Below are 21,905 nucleotides of genomic sequence, written 5' to 3'. Positions count from 1 at the left end.
CCCGTGTGCGTGAGTGTGAATCTCGCGATATCCACCTTTGATTCCGTAGGTGTCTGAAGACGGAACTGTCCTGCTTGCCTGCATTTTTTTTCCCTCCTCCCCTCACTCCAACTTTCGACTACATTTTAGGAGAGGCGCTTTTTACAGTTTAGGTTAAAAGCTATTATGAAACAAACACACAAGCAAATGTTTAGTGATGGAGCACGAGAACATGAAAGATATGACTGAGAAGAGCTGCCCTTTATTAACGTTACAGAAGAAACCGACCAAGCGGCAGAACAGGTATATACGCCATTAACATTCCGGTTTCAGACTGTTGTTGAGAAAAGGGGACAGTGTTAGGTACAATGATGTGTGTAAACCGGCTTGAAATGTCATTATATCCCCAATATGAAACAATGAACGCATTTAAAATATTAAAATATAATGAAAGTGATTGTGTAGGCTAGTTATGGCAATAATGTACGGAGCCCCTATGGGGACGTGGTGATGTAATTGTTACTTATTTATTGATGGGAGAATATATATATATATATATATATATATATATATATATATATATATATATATATATATATATATATATATATATATATATATATAGAGGCCTATATATATGTATATATATATTTATTTTTTCAAATATTTTGCGTTCCCACGCAAAACTTCAGCGTTCCCTCGCAAAGTTTATTTTTGCGTTCCCTCACAAAGATATTTGCGATCGCAAAACCTGTTGTGAGCTCGGACAGACACTTGTTTAATGTCCCTCTGGCAGTGCTTCAGAGCTCCGTACGTTAATGGAGCGTTTCATAGTGTTTGAACTTGGACTCAAATATAAAGAAATGTTCAGTGAAGTTGGCAATAGCTACTATTCGAACTTCCCGGATCAATATTCTTGAGCTAAACCTGGTTAAAACACAAACGACACCTATTTACAATCACGGTAACCTAGACAACGACTTACATCCCAATTTTCCTCAAAACGAGCTTTATAATATAAATTTGTCTCTAAACAGACGATTAAGAGACCAGTCCGAATAAGGGGCCGTCTGCAAAGTGCAAATCCCCAAACCCTTCTGCATTTTATATTATTAAACATTCAATAGCTTCACTGTGACACACTGCACGTTTGTACTCAGTATGTTAACAGTTTCTGTGTGAGTGCTGCGCTCATTTGTTTAGATTTCTCCTCGAGAGGAGAGGCGGTATTAACACTAAAGGACAATTCCGGAGAAAATGAACCTAGGGGTAATTAACACATGGTTACATACAGAGTAGCTAGATCGTTCTCTGGGATGCGTTTTCATGATAATCGAATGTAAAGAGTTTTATCTCTAAAAACAGATTATAACTTATAATAGCTTATAACGCTATATGGGGCATATAAGTAGTAAAAGTAAATCGCTATTAATACCACTAACAAGGCTCAAAATAGCCTCACACTAACACATTAGCATAATGAGGGTCCCTACATGCAAACCGAAGCATTGAGAACTTTGTAAGTACAGACAGTTTAATAAGAAGATACTTTATAAAGACAGTACATTACGCGTATACAGGCAGGAGCCATCTTGGAAAACAGTCTCGACCAGTCGAGCCACATATACTAGCGTTATAAGCTAATCTGTTTTTAGAGATAAAACTCTTTACATTCGATTATCATGAAAACACATCCCAGAGAACGATCGACTCGGTAACCATGTGTTAATTACCCCTAGGTTAATTTTTCACCGGAATTGTCCTTTAAGTGACATATCATCTGACGCACAGAAGCCAATGGCACGTCACTATGTGTATTGGCACATCCGGTCTTCATTGGCATGTGCCAGTGGATAGTGACTTGTGTCACTGACATTATCACGAGACCAGATGTGCCATTACGCATAGTGACATGCCATTGGCTTCTGTGCGTCAGATGCCATGTCACTTAATGTTAATACTGCTACTGCTCGAGAGGCAGCGCGAGCCTCAACAGTGCAAACAAGCGTCAGTAAATTATATTATGATTAGTGCTGGGCGGTATGATGCTATTGAGAAACACAGCCTTGTTGAAGCTCTCCTTCTGAAAAGCCTGATGTGCTCTGATTGGTCGGCCAGTGTGTTGTGATATGTCAACAAACATGTTACCAAGCATTTTAAAACTTGAAATGTTAAGCATCTAATAACTGAGATTTCTAATATGCTGATTTGTTGCTCAATTTACATTTATTATTATTAAACTGTTGTAAATTTTTTTGCTGCCTAATATTTTTGTGCACTACCATTAAGATTTGGGGAAAGTAAGAATGAATACTTTTATTCAGCAAAGACGCATTCAATCGAAATGTGACTGTAAATATATTTATGATGTTATAAACTATTTCTATTTCAAGTAAATGCTGTTCTTTTGAACCTTCCATGCATTAAAGAATCCTGAAAATGTGTCCATAAAAATATTTATAATTAGTGGTTTTTTATCAATGCAGCTTTGGTGAGCATAAGAAACTTCTTTCAAAAACATTAATAAATCTTAAAGATTCCAAACTTTTGAATAGTAGTGTATGTATTTGCTGTCAAATGTAAACATTAATAATAATACATAAGAATTGATCATAAACTGTTTATCTTACTGCAGCGGAACTACAGGGAGGTTGGAGGACCCTATGCAGGAAAATGAATGTGGAAAGAAAAAAGTATTAAAAATGGAAGAGAGTCGCATCAAAAGTAGGAAAAAAATTCTCAATTACAAAATTACAGAGCCCTGAACAGCAACGTAAAAAATAAAAAAACGTTAAAAAAATAAAACATTAAGAGAATAAAGTCTTCGGTAGAAGTTTTTCTATGTGTGTGTGTAAAGAAATGCGCTCGTGAAGTCGAACTTCCTCGGACATGGATCTAAAAAAAATAATAGCTTTTTACTTTTATCTGGGCTTTCAATAAAAGAAAATTCTACAGGTGCTAATCTACCAACATGGCATTAGCTTCCATTTGTTATAGGACGTTACAAAATATATAACTGAGGAAATCATGGGATCCGGCCAAATGATTGGATACAGAATGATGCACTTAAAATGTATCCAGAAAGGATTTACAGTGAAGAGGGGGGGCAGTACGGTTACTATTGTGTTCTCGACCCAGATGGCATTGCCAGACGAGCACGAAGAGCGTCGTGTTAGTGGCTCAAAAGTTAATGACTAATGATCTAAGCAACTTCACTGTTTTTCTATTATCACTGTAAAGCTGATTTGAAACAATCCATACTGTTAAAAGCGCTATGTAAATGAAGGTGACTTGACGAAGACACTACTCCGGCGTAGTCTTCGTGTTCGTCTATAGGCAACGCCATGGTAATGCCATGTTGGTAGATTGGCACCTGTATAATTTCCTTTTGTTGAAAGCCCAGATAAAAGCAAAAAGCTACTATTATATTTAGATCCATGTCAAAAGCAGTTCGATTTCACGAGCGCATTTCTTTACAAAAATAAAAATAAAAAAAACTAGCCTACTATACGGAAGACTGTATTCTCGTAATTTTGACTTTATTCTCAAAAAATTTCGACTTTAATCTCCAAGAACAAAAAACAGATTTTTTTTTTTTACTTTGCGGTCCAGGGCTTCCGTACAAAATTATTAATCATCAATAATATCAATAATAATAACAACAGTTTTACATCACTATGACAACCATTAATTCAAAATTCAGATCAGTGTTTTCAGGATCAGGACTTCGGAATTACGCAGAGGAATGGTGGCATAATAAATGCTCCAAAAATACTAGGATGCAACATAGGTGGTGGTGTTAACATAACCCTACAAGTGGTGAGTGTCTGATCATTATTACACTGTAATTTTGTACATTGTACAGAGTTGCTCATAAATACTGTATATTTATGTGTATATGTTGTTGTTGTTTTTTCAGCCACAGGTGTCTCCCTCTACCTCAATAAACAAAAATGGTAAGGGCCAGAAAGACATTTCAAAACTGTTGCTGCATAAAACTGTTCATTCATAAGTGCAATGCTCCTGTTAATAATATAACTTTCCAACATTTTTAGACACTCTTCAGAGCATAAAGAATAAGATGAAATTAAGAATGAAGCAGGATTCTGAGAGGATTTTGGAGGGAAGTGCACAACAGTCAGTCACTCTAAATAAGATCTACACACAACTCTTTATCATCAATGACGAGTCGGACCCAATCAATAGAGAACATGAGATATGGCAGATCGAGACGAAAGATTTAAACCCATCAGCGCAGACAGTCATTAACTACAATGAAATTCTTAAACCACCCTTGGATGACAATGGACCCATGAAGATTGTTTTAACGAAAGGAATCGCCGGAATCGGAAAAACGGTCACTGTGCAGAAGTTTGTCCACGACTGGGCAAGCGGAGAAGCCAATCAGGATCTAGAGCTTGTTTTTCTGCTCCCGTTCCGAGAGCTGAACTTGCATAAGGGAGAAAACCAGAGTCTTTTTGACCTGCTTTGTGTCTTTTACCCAGAGTTCAAAGATGCGAGACAGATCTCTGACTGGATCTGTGATAGAGAAGTCCTGTTCATCTTAGATGGTCTGGATGAATATAAAAATGATTTAAGCTTTCAAGCTGACAGCATTTTGTCAGATGTTACAGAAAAAAACACACTGGATGTCCTTCTAGTAAACCTTCTGCGAGGAAAACTGCTCCCATCTGCACACCTGTGGATCACCAGCCGGCCTGTGGCAGCTGGACAGCTTCCATCTGAGATCTTCAGACGGGGATGCATCACACAGATCAGAGGATTCACATGTGAACAAAAGGAGGAGTACTTCACGAGGCAGTTTGAGGATCCAGCTCTAACCCAAAAAGTCATCTGTCACCTGAAGTCTCATAAGAGCCTTTGGATATTGTGCCACATACCACTCTTTTGTTGGATTTCGTCGGTTGTTCTCAAAAACATAATGAAGAGTCAAAATAAAGAGAGGGACATGCCCTCAAATCAAACAGAAATGTTTATACACTATCTGCACAATCAGACCAGCTTAAGCCACAACAAATATCAAGGGAAAGAACTGCCATCACAAGATGCTCTTATAGAGCACAAACCATTGCTTAAGAACCTGGCAGCGCTGGCATACTGGGAGCTGAAGGAAAAAAATGCTATCTTCAGTAAAGAAGACTTGAGGAAATATTATATCACTCCTGAGAAAGCTCTCCAGTATCCTGGCATCATAACCTGTGTCTCTGAGGACAAGATTGGATATAGAAGGACTAAACTTTACAGCTTTGTCCATCTCAGTGTCCAGGAATTCTTTGCAGCCTTGTTTGTTTTTCATGAATTTCTATCAGGAAATCTGATGGGATTGATTAACCTGGGATTGATTAAAGTTAAAGAGGGGCAGCAGTCTAATTTGTTTGATTTTCTCAAAGGCGTGATCGATGTGGTCGTGCAAAGCCAAAATGAACACCTGGATCTTTTTAACTGTTTTCTCTTCGGAATTTCTTGTGATTCCAGCAGAGAAATACTTGAAGGATTCCTGCCTCCGTTGCAAGGCAGTAGTTCAGAAGATCACAAAAAAGTGACAAAGTACATAAAGTCTTTGAGGAGGAAAGATCTGACCCCTGAGAGATGCTTCAGTCTTGTTCGTTGCCTTGTGGAGCTCAAAGACATTTCTTTTTTGCAGATGAAAAATCTCGAACGCTCACGGACTAAAAAGCCCCTTACACTGTTCCAGTGCACGTTTCTGGCTTTCCGGTTTGTGATGTCAGAGACAGACCATGAAGAGTTTGTCCTCAGGAAATACAACATAACTTTAGAAGGATTTCAGAGATTCTCTCCAGCCATCAAGTGCTTCAGAAAGGCTCGGTAAGTATTATGACGCTGTGAAAATCTTCAGAATGTATCATTAAATATTCCCAGTCAAAGTTAGGCTGGAGACACACTTGAAGATTTTAAGCCAGATTTTGAGCCCGATTTGCATATTCAAGGCTTGTCTCAAACAACTTTTTGTCGGAAAATTCCTCAATTGTGTGGTGTCATTACGATAATTTCACTGCTCCTGATCACGTTGGAGCCTGCACGATCCCAACCCTTGATCGGGCTGCCTCTGACGTTATACCCACAATAGCCAATGAGATCGAACAAGCTTCTCCAACCGGATGGTGCGTGCTTCTATAGCTGAAACTTGGCAGCCACAAACATACCATGATAGAGTAGTATTGAGAAAGATCACCCATATTCTTTTTTTTCTCCTTAGTTTTTCTCCCCGTAAAACAAAACTCACGTAAGGAGAACTAGCTGACCACACTGATCGTCCTCCATTTGTTTTGTCTTCTCAAGTCAAGTTTGATCTCGCGAGTCTCTGTGAGATCTCGTCTTACTGTGAAAATTTCGAGAGGTGTGCGTGGTCCGGACGAGTCGTCTAGTGTGTGCATTCAGAGGATTATAATCAGTTGAAACTGCCCTTATGTCTGTGGTCTCCCATAGTTTTAAATTTGGTTAAGATTTGAAAATCATCTACTGTGTCCTAGGCCTTAGTGTAACTGTTTAAATGGACAATTGTTACCGTAACAGGGTATAAATGCAAGTTTGCAACAGGGTTTAAATGCAAAACTAACCGTTTAAATTCAATATTGACAGACTCGAAGGAAGCGGCTTTACAGAGAAACACTGTGATATCCTGGTGTCTTTCCTGACCTCTCCAAACTCTCACCTGACTCATCTTGATCTGAGCCACAATAGTCTGGGACTGTCTGCAGTGAAGCAGCTTTCTAAGGCCCTCTGTGATCCCAAATGCCAGATTCAGATGCTAAACCTCAGCCACAACAACCTCCATAGTCAGGACATGGAGCTGATCAAGGATGTGCTTTCAGGACCAAATGTGAATCTGAAAATCCTGGACCTCAGCGACAATAATGTAGGAGATCTAGGAGTGGAGATTCTCTCAGCTGGGCTGCGGAGTGCCAAGTGTCATCTTGAGGTTTTGAAGTAAGTAAAACTAACTACACACATCAGGGATGGGTAAAATAAACCGTTAAATAAGATTATGTAAGGGTGGCCAAGGACCGCCCAAGAGGACATTTGACCAACATGTAAAGCAACGTGAAAATGTAAAGTCGATGTCCCTAAGATAACAGACCGGCATACATCGAATAAGTTATTCTGCAGCTGGCGTGTTTTTTCAATGGGAGCGACGCGTTTTTAGAACGCCAGGAGCGTAACGAGGCGCTGAGCGAGTATTTAACGCTCAAGCGCTGAGCGTTCGCCTTTTTTTACAGGTCGCCGAGAGTTGAAGAATGTTCAACTTTGTGTAAAACGCCACACTCATCACTGTCACTTTTTACCCAACCTTCCAATCACAGTGGAGGAGGGGCGGGACTAATACCACACCGACCAACGGATATTCTGTATCATAGCAACGAAGCGTCTCAACTGAAAAAAAACTGCGCTCCCAAAGCGCTCTCAAGCGCACATTGCTCGCCGTTTTCAGCAGAGCGCCTAGCGTTTTCAGACCCTAGGCACACGGCCTAACTAAAAGCAACTTGTACTGACAAATCTTAAATTATGTCAGTGCCATTGTTTTGTCAAGATACATACCAGTAGTATATTTTTTTCTAAGGCACATTATTAAAATAGTTTATGGACATATGGACCCACGAAATTCATAAACTTTTTGAAAATCCAGCGTTTGGCTGGTCCTGATAAGCGCTCATTGTCATAGTTACATTGATGTAACTATGACATAGTAAACACAATGGCATTCTTCTTCCATGAGGGGATTTGGCATCCCAGCGGCTTTGCTTCCAGGCGGACCGTTAAAGAACATGACACGCACATCTCCTGGAAATCCTGTAGAATTCAACCAATCAGATAACGATTTTGAAACTCCTGAAGTGTTTCCCATTTTGTGTGCCTTATGCATCAGACACTTAGGGTGCTTTGACACCTGCCTCATTTAGTTCGGTTGAATCGCACTAGAGTTCGTTTTCCCCCTTGGTGCGGTTCGTTTGGGCAGGTGTGAATGCAGCAAACGCACTCGGGTGCGCACCAAAAGCGGACCACGCTTTCAAACAGACTCTGGAGCGGTTCGTTTTTGGTGAGAACGTGATCCGACCTCGAACAGACCCAACTGCCAAAGAACTGCACATTTTTGGACTAAACCAGCTGCCGTAGTCAGCCACGCTGTGCATTATGTCACTGTTTAGCAACATTAATGCACGCATCGCCTCCTCGTGAAGTGACTCGCCGCGTGCATTGCATAAAACATTATTTTCAAGCCGCATCCTCGCTTCATTCTCAAATGTTATTGTTTGCCTAAAATGGCGTAGACAAACTATATAATAAACTATGACTAGGGATACAATCAGCCCACGCAGTCGTCTCTCCATAGTAAAAAGCGGTGTGTTGTCTGTCGGATTTTCCTCTTCTATGTTTACTTGTGGGATTTCTGTTGGATTTTTCCCCCACGTCAATTCTGACATGTAAAAATACGTTCAAGACCCATCTGGCCAACGAGTGATGTGGATGTTGTCACATGACTGCATTTTGGTTCGTTTCATCAACTGATTCGGACCAGAGCAATCAGTGTGGTGTGAAAAGGAACCAAAACGCCTGAAAAATGCCTACAAAGTATAATTTTTCTCCCTTGACCAAATTAACCGAACTACAGATGTGAAAGCACCCTTAGCCAACGATCCGTGGGCGTAAAATCTAAGGCTGAGACTAAGATTTGGCTGACAAAAATGTCTCATAAGAGACAAAATGTTTGGGAATCCTTGATGTACTCTAACTGGTAGAGTATGACACTAGCCATACCAAGGTCATAGGTTTGATTCTCAGGGATCACTCTGATCAAACAATGTGTAGAGTGAATGCAAAATCATTTGCTAAATGCATAAATATCAAAATGTAAGGAAACCATCAGAACCAAAGCTGGTTGGTCCTTGAAATAGGCAAACAAATGCATATCATGAATGTTATTAATTGACCAGTTGATCTAAACATAAAATCTTGTTTTGCTCTATAGACTATCAGGCTGTCAAATTAAACAAGGAGTTTCTAGGTTGCTGTCGTCTTTGAAAGCCAAATCCTCTTTGAGAGAGCTGGACCTGCAGTATAATGACCTTGGAAACATCATGGAACAGAAAATTCATCTACTGGAGGCAAAGCTGCCCTCACTGAGGTACTGTAGCATCTATCTTGTGTGTTCATGTGGAAGTTTGGTATAACATCCACTGGATCCATTGATTTGTCCTAGTTATTCAGTGAATTATTCACTGTTATATTCAGGTATACTTCCTGTTGGCTGCTTTGTTTACACAAGTACTGTAGGTGATGATCAGCAAGCGTCTCTGCACAATTAACAGGCTTCAATGATGGGAAAACACAAATCAGTGTAGGAACTTGAATGAGACTATCGTTTACTTAAAGGAGCATTGTGTAATATTTAGGAGGATTTGTTGACAAATGCAATATCATATACATAACTTTGTTTGCAGTGGTGTACAAAGACCTTACATATGAACCGTTATGTTATTACCTTAGAATGAGCCATTTCTATCTACACACACCACGGGTCCCCTTACATTGAAATAGCCATTTTTGCACCGCCATGTTTCTACAGTAGCCCTAAACGGAAAAAGTACTACAGACATGTTTTGTCACTATGTTGTTCTTCGTGCAAAGAAGCTAGCTAAAGTCAGCGAATACAACACTGACACAATGATGAACAAGTAACAATAGTATTCGCAATAACATCTTTTTACTAAATAAATAAGTAAATATAATTTCTTTATCTTTGTAAAGAAACCTCATTGCTTAACTGGCTACTCTCTGCTGTCTCAGACGATGACATCTTCGGTCGGCCACCGTAACTTCTGTTGGTATCAATTCGCAACCTCGCCACTAGATGTCGCTATAATTTACACACTGCATCTTCAAAAGATTTGTTCAAAAACACTTTTTGAAGAACTTTTCATGAGACCCAAAATTAATTTAGGAATCCTTATTATATGCTGTTGATTTGACAATTATGAAATGTAAAGGTAAAAATGTAAATGTGTTGTGGAATGAGAAACTATCCATTCATGTTTAAAATGTGTTTCAATTATTGTGTAAAAGTCTTAAAGGAACACTCCACTTTTTTTGGAAATAGGCTCATTTTCCAACTCCCCTAGAGTTAAACAGTTGAGTTTTACCATTTTTTTTTATCTATTCAGCCGATCTCCGGGTCTGGCGGTAGCACTTTTAGCATAGCTTAGCATAGATCGTTGAATCTGATTAGACCATTAGCATCTCTCAAAAATGACCAAAGAGTTTTGCTATTTTTCCTATTTAAAACTTGACTCTTCTGTAGTAACGTTGTGTACTAAGACTGCTGGAAAATTAAAAGTTGCGATTTTCTAGGCTGATATGGCTAGGAACTGTGCTGCCGTACCGTGGGTGCAGCAGGCACAATGATATTACGCATAACTTGCTAAAAGTGCTACCGCCAGACCGGAGATTGGCTGAATGGATTCGAAAACTGTAAAACTCAACTGTTTAACTCTGGGGGAGTTGGAAAATGAGCCTATTTCTGAAAAAAGTGGAGTGTTCCTTTAACATATTACCCATACTAACCCTACTTCTGACTCTAATCAGAATTTCCTTTGGAGGAGTCTGCCAGGACCAACCAGGACTGTACAAATGTGAGTTTAAACATACACATGACATGGATCAACACAAATGTATATGAATATAAGTGAAGGCATATTTGTAGATGCTGTAACTGCTTCAGTATTTTTAATACCTTTTCCATTTCATTATAAAATGTCATGCGGTCTGACAGATGAATTTATACAAATACTTAAGGTAACGCTTTATTTTAAGGTGATGTAGTTACATATTACTACATGTACTTATAGTAATAACTGTAACTATAGTAAGAACATTGGTACTTAGTACCGGTTTAGTCCCAAGTACTTAGTACCCAAGTCTAGTCCCAGACTAAAATGCATATTTGAGTTGTTTTAACTGAAAGCTACTTACACTGACATATCTTAAATTATGTCAGTGCCATTGTTTTGTCAAGATGCACACCAGTAATGTTTTTTTTTTTTTTCTAAGGCACGTTAATAAAAGCTGCACACCAGTAAAAAAAAAAATGTATAACGGTCTACTTAAATGTCCTAATTTAACTATGGTCTAATCCTGGCTTAATCTAAGCCCTGTATGTGAAACCAGACCACGGTGTTTCTTTAAATTAACCTGCCTGCATTCAAATTATGAAAGAATTACTGAAATTCTGTTTAAAATAGCTTTAGATGGAAATGGCATGTTTCTTCCCAAATGTATTTCACATCTACGCACATGTGCTGCGCTGCTGGAGACAAAATTGATGTTGATGTTTAAGCTGACGTTTTCTGATCAATCTCACTTTGTTTTAGATGCCGTCGCACTCACCTTTGACCCTCAGACGGCTAATGAAAACCTCTATCTGAGCAAGAACAACACCGTAGCTGTTTGTAAGAGAGAGAAACAACAGCTTCCTGCTAATGACAAAAGATTTGACAAGATCAACCAGGTCCTGTGCTGCCAGCCGCTGTCAGGACGCTGCTTCTTTACGGTGGACGTGATCGGGCCAGGTGTGCACATGGGCGTGGCCTGTGAGGGAATCAAGAGAAAGGGTGCGAGTGACGCAGTACGTCTGGGACGCAATGAGATGTCGTGGAGTTTATGTTGCTCAAAAAATGTATGTGTGGCTCATAACAAAAAAACGGACTCATTAACTAAACCACTTCAAACAGAGGCCAACAAAAAACTCGGTGTGTTCGTGGACCAAAAGGCTGGTTCTGTTTTCTTCTATAGGTTGAGCCCAGAGCCTGAACTCTTGTACATGTATGCAGATTTGCCTGAGGACCGGAAACTTTATGCTGCGTTCAGTATTCAGGAACCAGACAGCTCAGTCTGTTTAAGGCAAGCATCACTGTAAGCGGACCCGCGGTGTATGTAGATAGAAATGGTTCATTCTAAGGTAATAAAAACATAACGCTTTATTAAGTAAGGTTTTTATACACCACTGAAAACATTGTTATGGAGAAAGCGCAGGAGGAAACGGAAAGCTCACCTGCGGGCTGGATGGGAATTCAGCCTTCCAGTTCCGGCTTGGAAGTCGCGCGCGACGCGTCTGTTGCCTGGTGTTCGCCCTATTCTTTCTTTCTGCTCGTCTCCAAGCCCACAGTTTGGTACTGCCCGCATCGGCTTTTAGCGCTCGACGAGAGCGTCATCACTCCATCGAAAATGGCCTTGATTTAAGATTTAAGTCCCTTTTCTGATCTGGTTCTAAATGACTGCTCGTTTTTGAATTCTCCCCGTCAAAGCGGTCGAGGGGGTGGGTTAGGAACTGTTTTAAAACTTTCCTCACTTGCTGTCAAATGGTTTCTATAAAGGCTTCTTCTATTTTTGAAGTTCAATTACTCAGTTTTGAGTGGAAGGGACATATAAAGGGCATAAAGGAAGAAAAAGACGGGGGAGCAAATGATGATGAACAAAAACTTTATTTTATTCACTCTATGAATGCAATAGCCTCCATCAATTCTTATTCAATAAAAGTGATTCACTTTTTAAAAATTCTCTTTTTTATTTAGTTTTTTAATTCACATTAAAGTAGCAATGAAACAGAAGTGGCAACATTGAGTGAATTGAGTTTTTGAAGGTAGTTTTTTTTTAATCATGTAGAGATGATCAGTTGAACTGAGGCGCTACAACGATCTGTCACGCATTTACAAGCGCCAAAAGTGGTATTTATTGTTTGAATTTCATAATAAAATTGACTGAATCTTTTAGCTGAGATTTTCTTTATCATAAATTACCTTCTCTGTATTGTCTGTCGGTGTCAGTTTGATGATGTTCTGCATGGCTCCTCACAGGCTCAATTTGAAGTATTTAGCAGTAACACTAACTACATGGTCTTCTAAATCGCTAGGCTGCATATCTTCTGGGCTGTCCCGTTAACAAGCGCCGTCTTGTTATAATTCGAATGACGTCTTAATTCGAATGACAAATCATATAGAAAATATAAATGTAGATTTATGTATTAAGGATGCATCATTTTGAGTCACCCACAATGCTTATTAGTCCATAATAAATTGCATAAAAAGTTTACAAGTTATAAAGTCTCTTTAACTGAAGTCACATGTAAACCCACACACACCACAGATCCTCAAAAACATTTGACAATAAAAAGAGACTGACAGGAAAAAGAACAGGGTGGATTTTTTTTTTTTTTTTCAGAGAATGTTTATTGCACATGTCTTTTGATAATTATATGGTAGTTATACAAATACAACATACAATCAATAATACTAATGTATTTGTTGCAAGATACTGAGCCGGGAAGAGGTCACGTGACAAAAGAGGTGAGCACATTTTTTTTAGTGAACAAACAAAATAAATACATTTCTGTTTCCGGTAACCCTAAAAAGGATGCAGAGAAAAAATGCAACAAAAAATATAATAGAAGAATATGATATAAGATATGGAAACCCTAGCTCTTTATTTTAGTTTAATTTATTATTTTTAGTGGGGGGGGGACAGAAAAATCTGTTTCTGGTACAGACTATTTTTTTTACAGTCTATGTACAGACTGCATTGCCAAAACATGTGGCTGTCACGTGATGAACGAACGACTCGAACTCTAAGACTCGAACTCTAAGAATTTTTCACAATTGCGAGTAAAAAAGTCAGAATTGCGAGATATGAAGGCAAATTTGTGAGTTAGAGTTATAAAGTCAGAATTGTGAGGTATAAACTCAATTCTGAGACCAAAGTTGTCAGTAAAGTCATACTTTTCTTTCCTCAGAATTGGACTTTACACAATTCTGAGAAAAAAAAGTCAGAATTGCGAGATATAAACTTGCATATGTCAGAAAAAATTTAGGATTGCGAGTTATAAAGTCAAAATTGTATAATATATCACAATATATATAGTAAATATATGACACAATTATGACTCTATAACTTGCAATTCTGAGACAAAAAGACAGAATTGTGAGATAAAAAGTCTCAATTATCTTTTTAATTATTTTATTCCGTGGCGGAAACAAGCTTACATAGAAATGAGATCATGTTTGCTAACTAGATGTCGTGGGGAATTTGGCTATTAACATGTCAAGATTTTAATTATTCTGCTGAAATGAAATGACTTGGAAAAAAGATTTGTCAATTTTTCTGAATGAGATTCAAAGATCCCAGTCAGTAAAAGTATATAAAGACAAACGTCCCATCACTAAAATGAAGATTTCCACATGAAAGAAGGAGGAGCCTTTTAGAGTCACACCTACCTATTACTTAATCGCTACGGACCAATGGCAGTATGAAGGTGTTTTCCAGCCAGAGCGAATTTATCCAAAGTTCACTTTGGCATGCTGTTTCGACCTCCCGGAACACAAAACAAACTTTGTTTTAGCCCGATTTTGTTCGAAATTACATCACATCAGTTTGTTATAACTCTGTCTTAATGTAAGACAGACACCAGAGGGAGTTGCCGTAATTGAGATTGTGAAGCACTGTGAACAACTCACCTGCCCTCAGAAGACTTGAAGCTGACTAAATCTTTAAACAAGGACTTCCCACACTCAAAGCACATCACACCACTATCTCTTTTCTGGTGTACTTTAAAACCATCCACGTCGTGATAAACTCTTTCCACACAAAGAACACACATGAGACTTTTTCTTTGAATGAACTTTCAGGTGCTTCCTCAGGGAATCTGCCAAAAAAAAGTTTTTACCACACTGATCACAGTTAAACGGTCTTTCTCCAGATGTAAATTAAAAGCACTTACATGTGTGCGGCTTCTGTCTAGCGTGGATTTTCATGTGGTTTTTAAGTTTCCTTTTAGTGTGAAAGTCCTCCCGCACTGATCACATGTGAAAGGAATTTGAAGTTTAATACTTTTTTTGTATGGGAAACTGTTTCCAAGATGTGAGCAGGGTTTTTTTCTACTCTTTGTTTTAGTAAAAAAATTACTTCCAGTCTGAGCAACTCAATGATCTTTCTCCAGTATTGACGTGAATTTTCCCGTCCGCTTCACTCAGTTCTTCACTTTCCATCAGGTCTAAAAGGAAAGTAAAATGCTTTAATTTTCAGTAAATCATGAAAAAAAACAGAGAGAAATGTGAAGGGAAAGGGCATGATGTAATAATAGAAAGTAGACAACTGCTCAACTGCTGAAAAAGCACACGGTTTTGTTTTGTTTTTTTAATGCCAATCTTTTCATTTTAACCAACAAAGTGTAAACACAATGTAAATAAAATATTCATTGTACAATTAAGAATTAATGGGAGTTTTCGCGGAGTACAGAATTTAGTGAGCTTGCCCTTTAGAGATTGAAAGCCTTGGTTATTTAAAAGGGAGGCTCTTCTCTTTTTTTCTGTTTAATACCCATTCACAATTTGAAAGTTTAGTTATTCATGCTGCATATACGTTAAGTTTTTAGATTGAGTCAGGTTCACTGCGCTAATGCCACCAAATTATCTCAAATACACTATGCATTTGTAGCTATAGACATGTGACCCTAAGCTTATGTTATTGGCCAGCCCATTTATCAGGGTTCCCACTCTTTCTGATCAAAGATGCCTGGAAATTAATACACTCCCAAAAAAGAGTGAGAAAATTCCTCATTTGGAGTGAAAGGGCATGCATTACATTTTGGGCTTTTTCCCAAACGTACATAATCAATTAATTTTAGTTTTTATGTGCTATCAGTTGTCAATTTGTATTGTACTATATGTGATAAATGTTTTTCCATGAAAATATTTGTAGTTTCATTTTGATCAAGGTTGCAGCCAAACATGCACCTCACTTTGATCAAATGATGATCTCAGCCACTATATCTAGTGAGCCTTCAGCATTATTACCAAGAAATCAAGAATAAACACCAACCTCTTTGTTTTTCAGTATCATGAAGAACTTTCCACTCCTCAACGTCATCTTCTTCCAGAGTAACTGTGATCTCTGTCATTGTTCTGCAAAAACAGTTTACAAAAAAATTTACGCAAGATAGATATTGAACATTTCAGATTCTGCACTCTTTCTTAGTGACTAATCACATGTACTTGCATTGATCATGTGACTCAAGATTAGTAATGCTGGATAACTTGGATCATAATTTTTTTGTTAAAGCCACAGCAACACATTTATTTTCATAACTTGTCAAATCTAAATAATTTTGCTGTTTCACTTTGATATCCATTTTTGAGTTTATCTGAATCTCACATCATGTCCCAACCGTACTGTATGTGACATGACAATATTACTGTGATTCCAGTCATAATGCTGCACGATGTGGCACAATAACAACCGACCGAAGCATATCTGATGTTGAACAATGTTATGTGGAGAGGGATTTATGACCAATGAATTTTCCCGGAAGGCGGGGCTACCTATCATAACGATGTATAATATGTATAATAGAAACTAAGCATTTAAAAATATGTCCTTCCATACACTGCAGCAGTTAGACAAACTCAGATTTATACAGGAGATGTTTTCCTCTTATCGCATATTTGAAGAGGATGCAGTGTCACACCTGAAAGTGCAGATTCTGAAAGAAATGAAGTACTTACCTTGACTTTGGACAACTGTTTTTTGTATGGGTGAGTAGAGTAGCTAACTGAGTGAAACTCTTCCGACATGCATGGCAGTGATACGGCTTCTCTCCGGTGTGGATCCTCTCGTGTGCTTTCAGATGCTGTGACTGATTGAATCTCATGTCACAGTGTGAACACTTGTAAGGTTTTTCTCCCGTGTGAATTCTCTGATGACGTTTCAATTTGTTAGGTGTAGCAAATGTCCTCAAACACTCAACGCATGCATGAGCTTTAAAACCAGTATGTATTTTCTGGTGTATTTTAAAAGCGCCCAGCCATTTAAAACTCTTTCCACATGAAGAACACACGTAAGGCTTCTCCTTTGCATGAACTCTCAGGTGCTTCTTCAGGGTATCTGCCCCAAAAAAGTTTTTACCACACTGATCACAGAAAAATGTTCTTTCTCCAGAATGAGAATACAGATGCGATTTAAAAGCGCTTACATGTTTGAAACTCATCCCACACTGCTCACATATGTACGGCTTCTCTCCAGTGTGGATGTTCATGTGATCATTAAGGGTTCCTTTTTGTGTGAAGCTCTTCCCACACTGATCACATGTGTACGGTTTCTCTCCAGTGTGGGTCTTCTCGTGAGTTTTCATGTTACCCAACTGACTGAATCTCTTGTCGCAGTGTGAACACTTGTAAGGTTTTTCTCCAGTGTGAGTTCTCTGGTGCTTTTTCAATTCAACATTTTTAAAAAAGGTCTTCCCACAATCAAAGCACAAATAATTCTTCACACCACTGTGTCTTTTCAGGTGTAATTTTAAACCAACCAGCTGACTGAAGTTTTTTCCACACAAAGGACACACATGAGGCTTCTCTTTTGAATGAACGTTCAAGTGGATCTTCAGTGCATCTTCCTCACTAAAGTTTTTACCACACTGATCACATGTGTACGGCTTCTCTCCATTGTGGATTTTCATGTGTTCTTTAAGGTTTCCTTTTCGTGAGAAACTCTTCCCACACTGATCACATGTGTGCGGCTTCTCTCCAGTGTGGATTGCTGTGTGTTTCTTAAGGTTTCCTCTTAGTGTGAAGCTCTTCCCGCACTGATCACATGTGAAAGGCTTCTCTCCACTATGAATTCTTATGTGAAGTTTAAGACTTTTCTTGTATGGGAAACTCTTTCCACAAGGAGGGCAGGTGAACAAATTTTTGGCTTCTTTTTTCAGTTCAAAATTACTTTCAGTCTGTGAGCAACTTTCTGTAGTTTTGACACATTTTTCTTCCGCTTCACTAATTTCTTCACTCTCCTTGTTCTCTTCCATAATGTCTTGGATGAAAGTAAAAAAATCTTTATTTTTTAAACATGAAATACTCAAAAAGAGAACATGACATTACTAGTACCCTGCTTATGGAAAGTGTTTGGTATATTATTTGCAACTTCAATGTAATTTCACATGTTATATGACTTATCTAACTAAAACGACTAAATCTGATGAACTTGAAGTTTTATAATCTTAATGATCTTCAGCATCATTAATAAAGAATCAGGAATAAACACCAACCTCTTTGTTCTTCAGTATCTTCATGTTTTATTCTGCAGGGTTCTGGATCACTCATGTTCTTTCATAACCTCATAAAATCTTCACTAGATAGGAATATTCCAGCATTTATTGGTAAATTGTGATCCTAAGAGAAAATCTATAAAAAACAAAATGAAAAAGAAATCAGTTATTAAATCAACGGTTTCATTAATACACACATTTGAAATGTTTATAAATGTGAAATTACTGAATGTTTTTGAAACAAATTCATTTGTATCCACTTTTTTTTATTCTTACCTTTATCTGCAATATGGGCATACTGACAAAGAAATATAGAAAAAAATATTCGAATATTTTTTTTTTTTTAAACTGAAACTGAAAGAGTGAAAATTGCTATGTTAACTCGCTCTTGGAAAATCCTTGTGATAAAGTGGAAAGAACATGGTATATACCAGTTTCAAATTTTGTTTACCAATTGCTGAGTTCAAGATTCAAAAATATTAGTTTTACAAATATTAGTAACCACTTTTGAAAAGGCAGGGCAACTATCACTGGAGTGGTCCAAGATAGAGGAGATTCTGGTGAATTCAACAACATTAAAAGGGGAAATCTCTATATTTGCTCTTTTATTTAGACCATCATAAATCTTTCCAGGCCTCACTTAAAAATGTAACCTTGGGTTAACTTTGATGAAGACCACTGGGGGACTATATGTAAGAATGTTTTCACCTCATTATCCTGTAACAAAATAACAAATCTATGCACAGGATGTACCTAATCCCACTTTGTCTGTGTAAAATGTATCCTAATGTATCATCAAGATATCGCCGATGCAAAACATATACAGGATGTATCTATAGAAAAAAAAAAATTGAAAATGTTTTAGTAAACATAAAAAAATTTGGAAAGAGGGCACGATTTGATGACCAAATTTTGGAAACCCCATTGGACATTACGTCTAAACGATATCTCTTTGGGATGGAACTGGACAGTACACTCGACCCTATCTGTAAAAAGGATTGGCATATATTCATACATTTAAAAAAACTGCATCTTGCTAAATTGGAATCAGCAAAGGTCTCCAAAAATGTATCTGTTTAAACAACTTTTGAATTATACATTATGACTGGAACAGCGCACCTACTTAAGAAGCAGGGCTGATGTCTTCCGGAGAATGGACGCCTCTCATAGACCTCTGACCCTCTGGCCACCTTTGGTGGATACGCATTAAAAACTCACAGATCATATCTTTTTTTCTTTCTTTTTTGTAACCAGTTGGAACTGGACTGTCCCTCTTTAATGACCATATTTATTCTACTACATATTTCTAATTGTATCTATTGTTATTTTTGACCATTTTTTCCCATTTTTTGAAGAAACTCAAAAGAAAGAAAAATAATTATATGTACAGATAAGCAAAAATAAAAATAACTACATTTTTTGGTTTTGTTCATTGATTTTTATTGTTTTATTTTTGCATGAAAAATGGTTTCATCAGACTAAATGGAATAAATGCTGTTCATAGATTTATTGATTATATTTTGTATCAAAAGTGATAATCATGTAGGTTGACTCAATCTGTTGACACCAATAAATTGAGCTTTAAGTAGCAGTTTACAGGTGATCTGAAGACATCGGCATAATGAATGAGGTGAAAGAATTGACTTGCAAATAAGAGGTTAACATAGACAGTCCTACAACAAGCCTTACATAATCATCAGAAGAAATCTGATGACCTTATTTTTTCGTTCGTCTTGCAAATAAAATTATATATTTGGTGGTATATCACTAGTAAATGTACAGTACTGCAATGTTTGTGGAGGGTGTTTTAATGAGTGGAAAAAAAGTGTGAATTGCTCTATTAGCTGCAAATTACTGGCCAATGCAGTGCGCATAAAACCACATTTAAGATCAGATTTGAATCTGTTCAGTTAAAAAAAAAGCTTTATTGGGCATACATAGCAGTGATACTAGTCACTAAAATGTTTACTGTAATTTAATTGTAGAAATCTTGCCATAAAATATTTTTTTTGTATTTATTATCATTTAGATATTTCTGGTCACCTTTATTCATTAAAATATCACTACTAGGCATATGGCAGTCATAAATCATTACAATTCAAGTCTAATTTATCTGTTGAAAAGTAGTAGCCATAGAGAGAACACGTTTTATTTTCATTAAACAGCATACAATATATTATAATATTTATAATTAAATTAATCAGTTTCTCTTTATTCATAAAAATGCATTACATCAGCATTATAGGCACACATGGCATTCATAATCATTACAATTCAAGTCGAAAGCCAAAGAAAGATATGTTTTATTTTCTTCAGGCAATATAACTCAATATTAGCCTACACAACGCCTATTATTAAATACTGCTACACATTTGCTGGTGGTAATGCCATAAATGAGTCCTATTCTGCTCTAATAAAATTATATCTTCCTTATAGTAAAATCTGCATAGGCTAGGTCCCAACAAAGGTATTGTTTACCGTAAAACATGTCAGAGATTAGGACAGGCAGTCGAATCATTACAATTTCCTTAGAAAAGCGGTTTATTCAGCAATTGTGAAGCCTCTCCATCATCCATTAAACAAAAACGGCCTCGACCCTGCATGTGCATCAGGTTAGCCTTTAGGTTTTTTCGGCTAAGACTGCAGGTTTGCCTTCAAGTGTCTGTTGCAGCACTGATGAATATCGACATTATAACGTCAAAACATTGAAACTATCATTCACACTATACAAAAACACACACAATCGCTGAGGTCTCAATTAACATAGCGCTAAGCTAAATGTTTATTTCAGTCAACACAACCCAGAGAAGACACACAAATAGCGGCAATTAAAACAATACAGAAGTGATCCAGAATAAAATGTTAAATTCGTTTATGATTCAGTAAATATACGAAACGCCGTGAACTCACCTCAGATGTGACTGCTCGCTCGCTGTAGAGCGAGGGCTCTAGAGACTAGAAGTGACGTCATCAGAGTGAGGCGAAAGTGTAATACAGAAACATAGACATGTATAAACTGAACTGTTCAATCGTGCAGTTATCTTTTATGGAACTGTGATTTTCCTGCAAAGGGATTCATAAACTTTCTTTTGTGCACATACCTGAACTTTTTTTGGACCCATGAACTCAAAAGTGGACAGAGTATAACTTCATTTCTTTCCCTGGATTTTTGAACTGAATCTTTGGATTTTTGAGCCGAATTAAAGTGAACTTTAGCCTATTTGAAAGGTTGAGTTAACTGGAGTGAACTGTGAAACTTTCAGTCTACTTACAATAAGTGACACTGATTGCTATTTTGTTAAGTTTGAACTGAAACTGACACAAATTTGTTTATTTTCTCTCTTTATTATTTTCAACATTTTTATTTCACTTTGATTTGTCTGCACTTGAAATTGTTTTTTTACACTTCCTGTGAAAACAAAGAAAAGAGAATAATTTCAATTCATGCAGTAGAAATAAATGTTAATTTTGTTAGTTAAGCTAAAACTGTTTTTCTAATTTTTAGTCACTTATACTAAGGAGTGGGGGCGTCTTACCTATCCTGTTAGATCCCCGGGGAGGGCGGGTTTTGCAGTCAGCTTGGTTTAACCTGAGTTTTCGATTTGCACACACACACCTGAAGCCCACCTCACCGCCTCTCGAGCATTGACACTTTGCAACAACCTGCGTGAAGTTGGCCCCCCACCCAACGAAAAACGTCGTCAAAATAGGCTCAATCGTTTGTGCTCCGTTTGTGCTGGTTTGTGCTGTAAAAAGTTTTGTTTGTGCTGCTTCGGTTTTTTAGATATTAAAAATTATATTTTTA

The 21,905-nt window shown here is 37.5% G+C and overlaps 2 protein-coding genes across 4 annotated transcripts; one reads left to right on the top strand and one right to left on the bottom strand.

Moving 5' to 3' along the window:
- The first annotated feature begins 17 nt into the window (after positions 1-17).
- On the top strand, positions 18-13,194 carry LOC306988385 (NLR family CARD domain-containing protein 3-like). 2 transcript variants are annotated; one of them, XM_079593328.1, is made up of 9 exons: positions 18-282; positions 2,615-2,703; positions 3,683-3,798; positions 3,899-3,935; positions 4,035-5,826; positions 6,601-6,948; positions 8,987-9,142; positions 10,600-10,646; positions 11,385-13,194. In XM_079593328.1, the coding sequence occupies exons 1-9, from the start codon at positions 197-199 to the stop codon at positions 11,927-11,929; spliced, it is 3,216 nt and encodes a 1,071-aa protein (XP_079449454.1). In that variant the 5' UTR covers positions 18-196; the 3' UTR covers positions 11,930-13,194. The 2 variants fall into 2 exon arrangements, with proteins under 2 accessions (XP_079449454.1, XP_079449455.1); XM_079593329.1 differs by having other exon boundaries at positions 10,614-10,646; positions 11,385-11,553.
- A 33-nt stretch (positions 13,195-13,227) lies between these two features.
- Positions 13,228-21,082, bottom strand: LOC306988393 (uncharacterized protein). 2 transcript variants are annotated; one of them, XR_013795390.1, is made up of 6 exons: positions 21,011-21,082; positions 18,101-18,236; positions 16,566-17,865; positions 15,883-15,965; positions 14,783-15,055; positions 13,228-14,707 (listed from the first exon to the last, which is right to left on the bottom strand). XR_013795390.1 is itself a non-coding variant. In XM_079593351.1 (5 exons), the coding sequence occupies exons 2-5, from the start codon at positions 18,153-18,155 to the stop codon at positions 14,964-14,966; spliced, it is 1,530 nt and encodes a 509-aa protein (XP_079449477.1). In that variant the 5' UTR covers positions 18,156-18,236; positions 21,011-21,082; the 3' UTR covers positions 13,228-14,963. The 2 variants fall into 2 exon arrangements, 1 of the variants encoding a protein (XP_079449477.1); XM_079593351.1 differs by having other exon boundaries at positions 13,228-15,055.
- Between the last annotated feature and the right edge of the window lie 823 nt (positions 21,083-21,905).

The sequence above is a fragment of the Phoxinus phoxinus genome (genome assembly GCF_949152265.1).
Source record: "Phoxinus phoxinus genome assembly, chromosome: 20".
NCBI classification, from domain to species: Eukaryota; Metazoa; Chordata; class Actinopteri; order Cypriniformes; family Leuciscidae; genus Phoxinus; species Phoxinus phoxinus.
Note: the sequence above shows the minus strand (reverse complement) of the source record. Positions and strands in the feature narration are given on the sequence as shown.

What these genes read in the sequence shown, in the direction of transcription:
- LOC306988385 (XM_079593328.1), top strand. Translation starts at nt 197, where the DNA reads ATGGAGCACGAGAACATGAAAGATATGACTGAGAAGAGCTGCCCTTTA. An exon ending in GGAAGAGAGTCGCATCAAAA is followed by an intron (nt 2,704 to 3,682) that starts GTAGGAAAAAAA and finishes TTCAAAATTCAG; the next exon opens with ATCAGTGTTTTCAGGATCAG. An exon ending in GCAAAGCTGCCCTCACTGAG is followed by an intron (nt 9,143 to 10,599) that starts GTACTGTAGCAT and finishes GACTCTAATCAG; the next exon opens with AATTTCCTTTGGAGGAGTCT.
- LOC306988393 (XM_079593351.1), bottom strand. Translation starts at nt 18,155, where the DNA reads ATGAGTGATCCAGAACCCTGCAGAATAAAACATGAAGATACTGAAGAA. An exon ending in AGATACTGAAGAACAAAGAG is followed by an intron (nt 17,866 to 18,100) that starts GTTGGTGTTTAT and finishes CTTTCATCCAAG; the next exon opens with ACATTATGGAAGAGAACAAG. An exon ending in TGATACTGAAAAACAAAGAG is followed by an intron (nt 15,056 to 15,882) that starts GTTGGTGTTTAT and finishes CTTTCCTTTTAG; the next exon opens with ACCTGATGGAAAGTGAAGAA.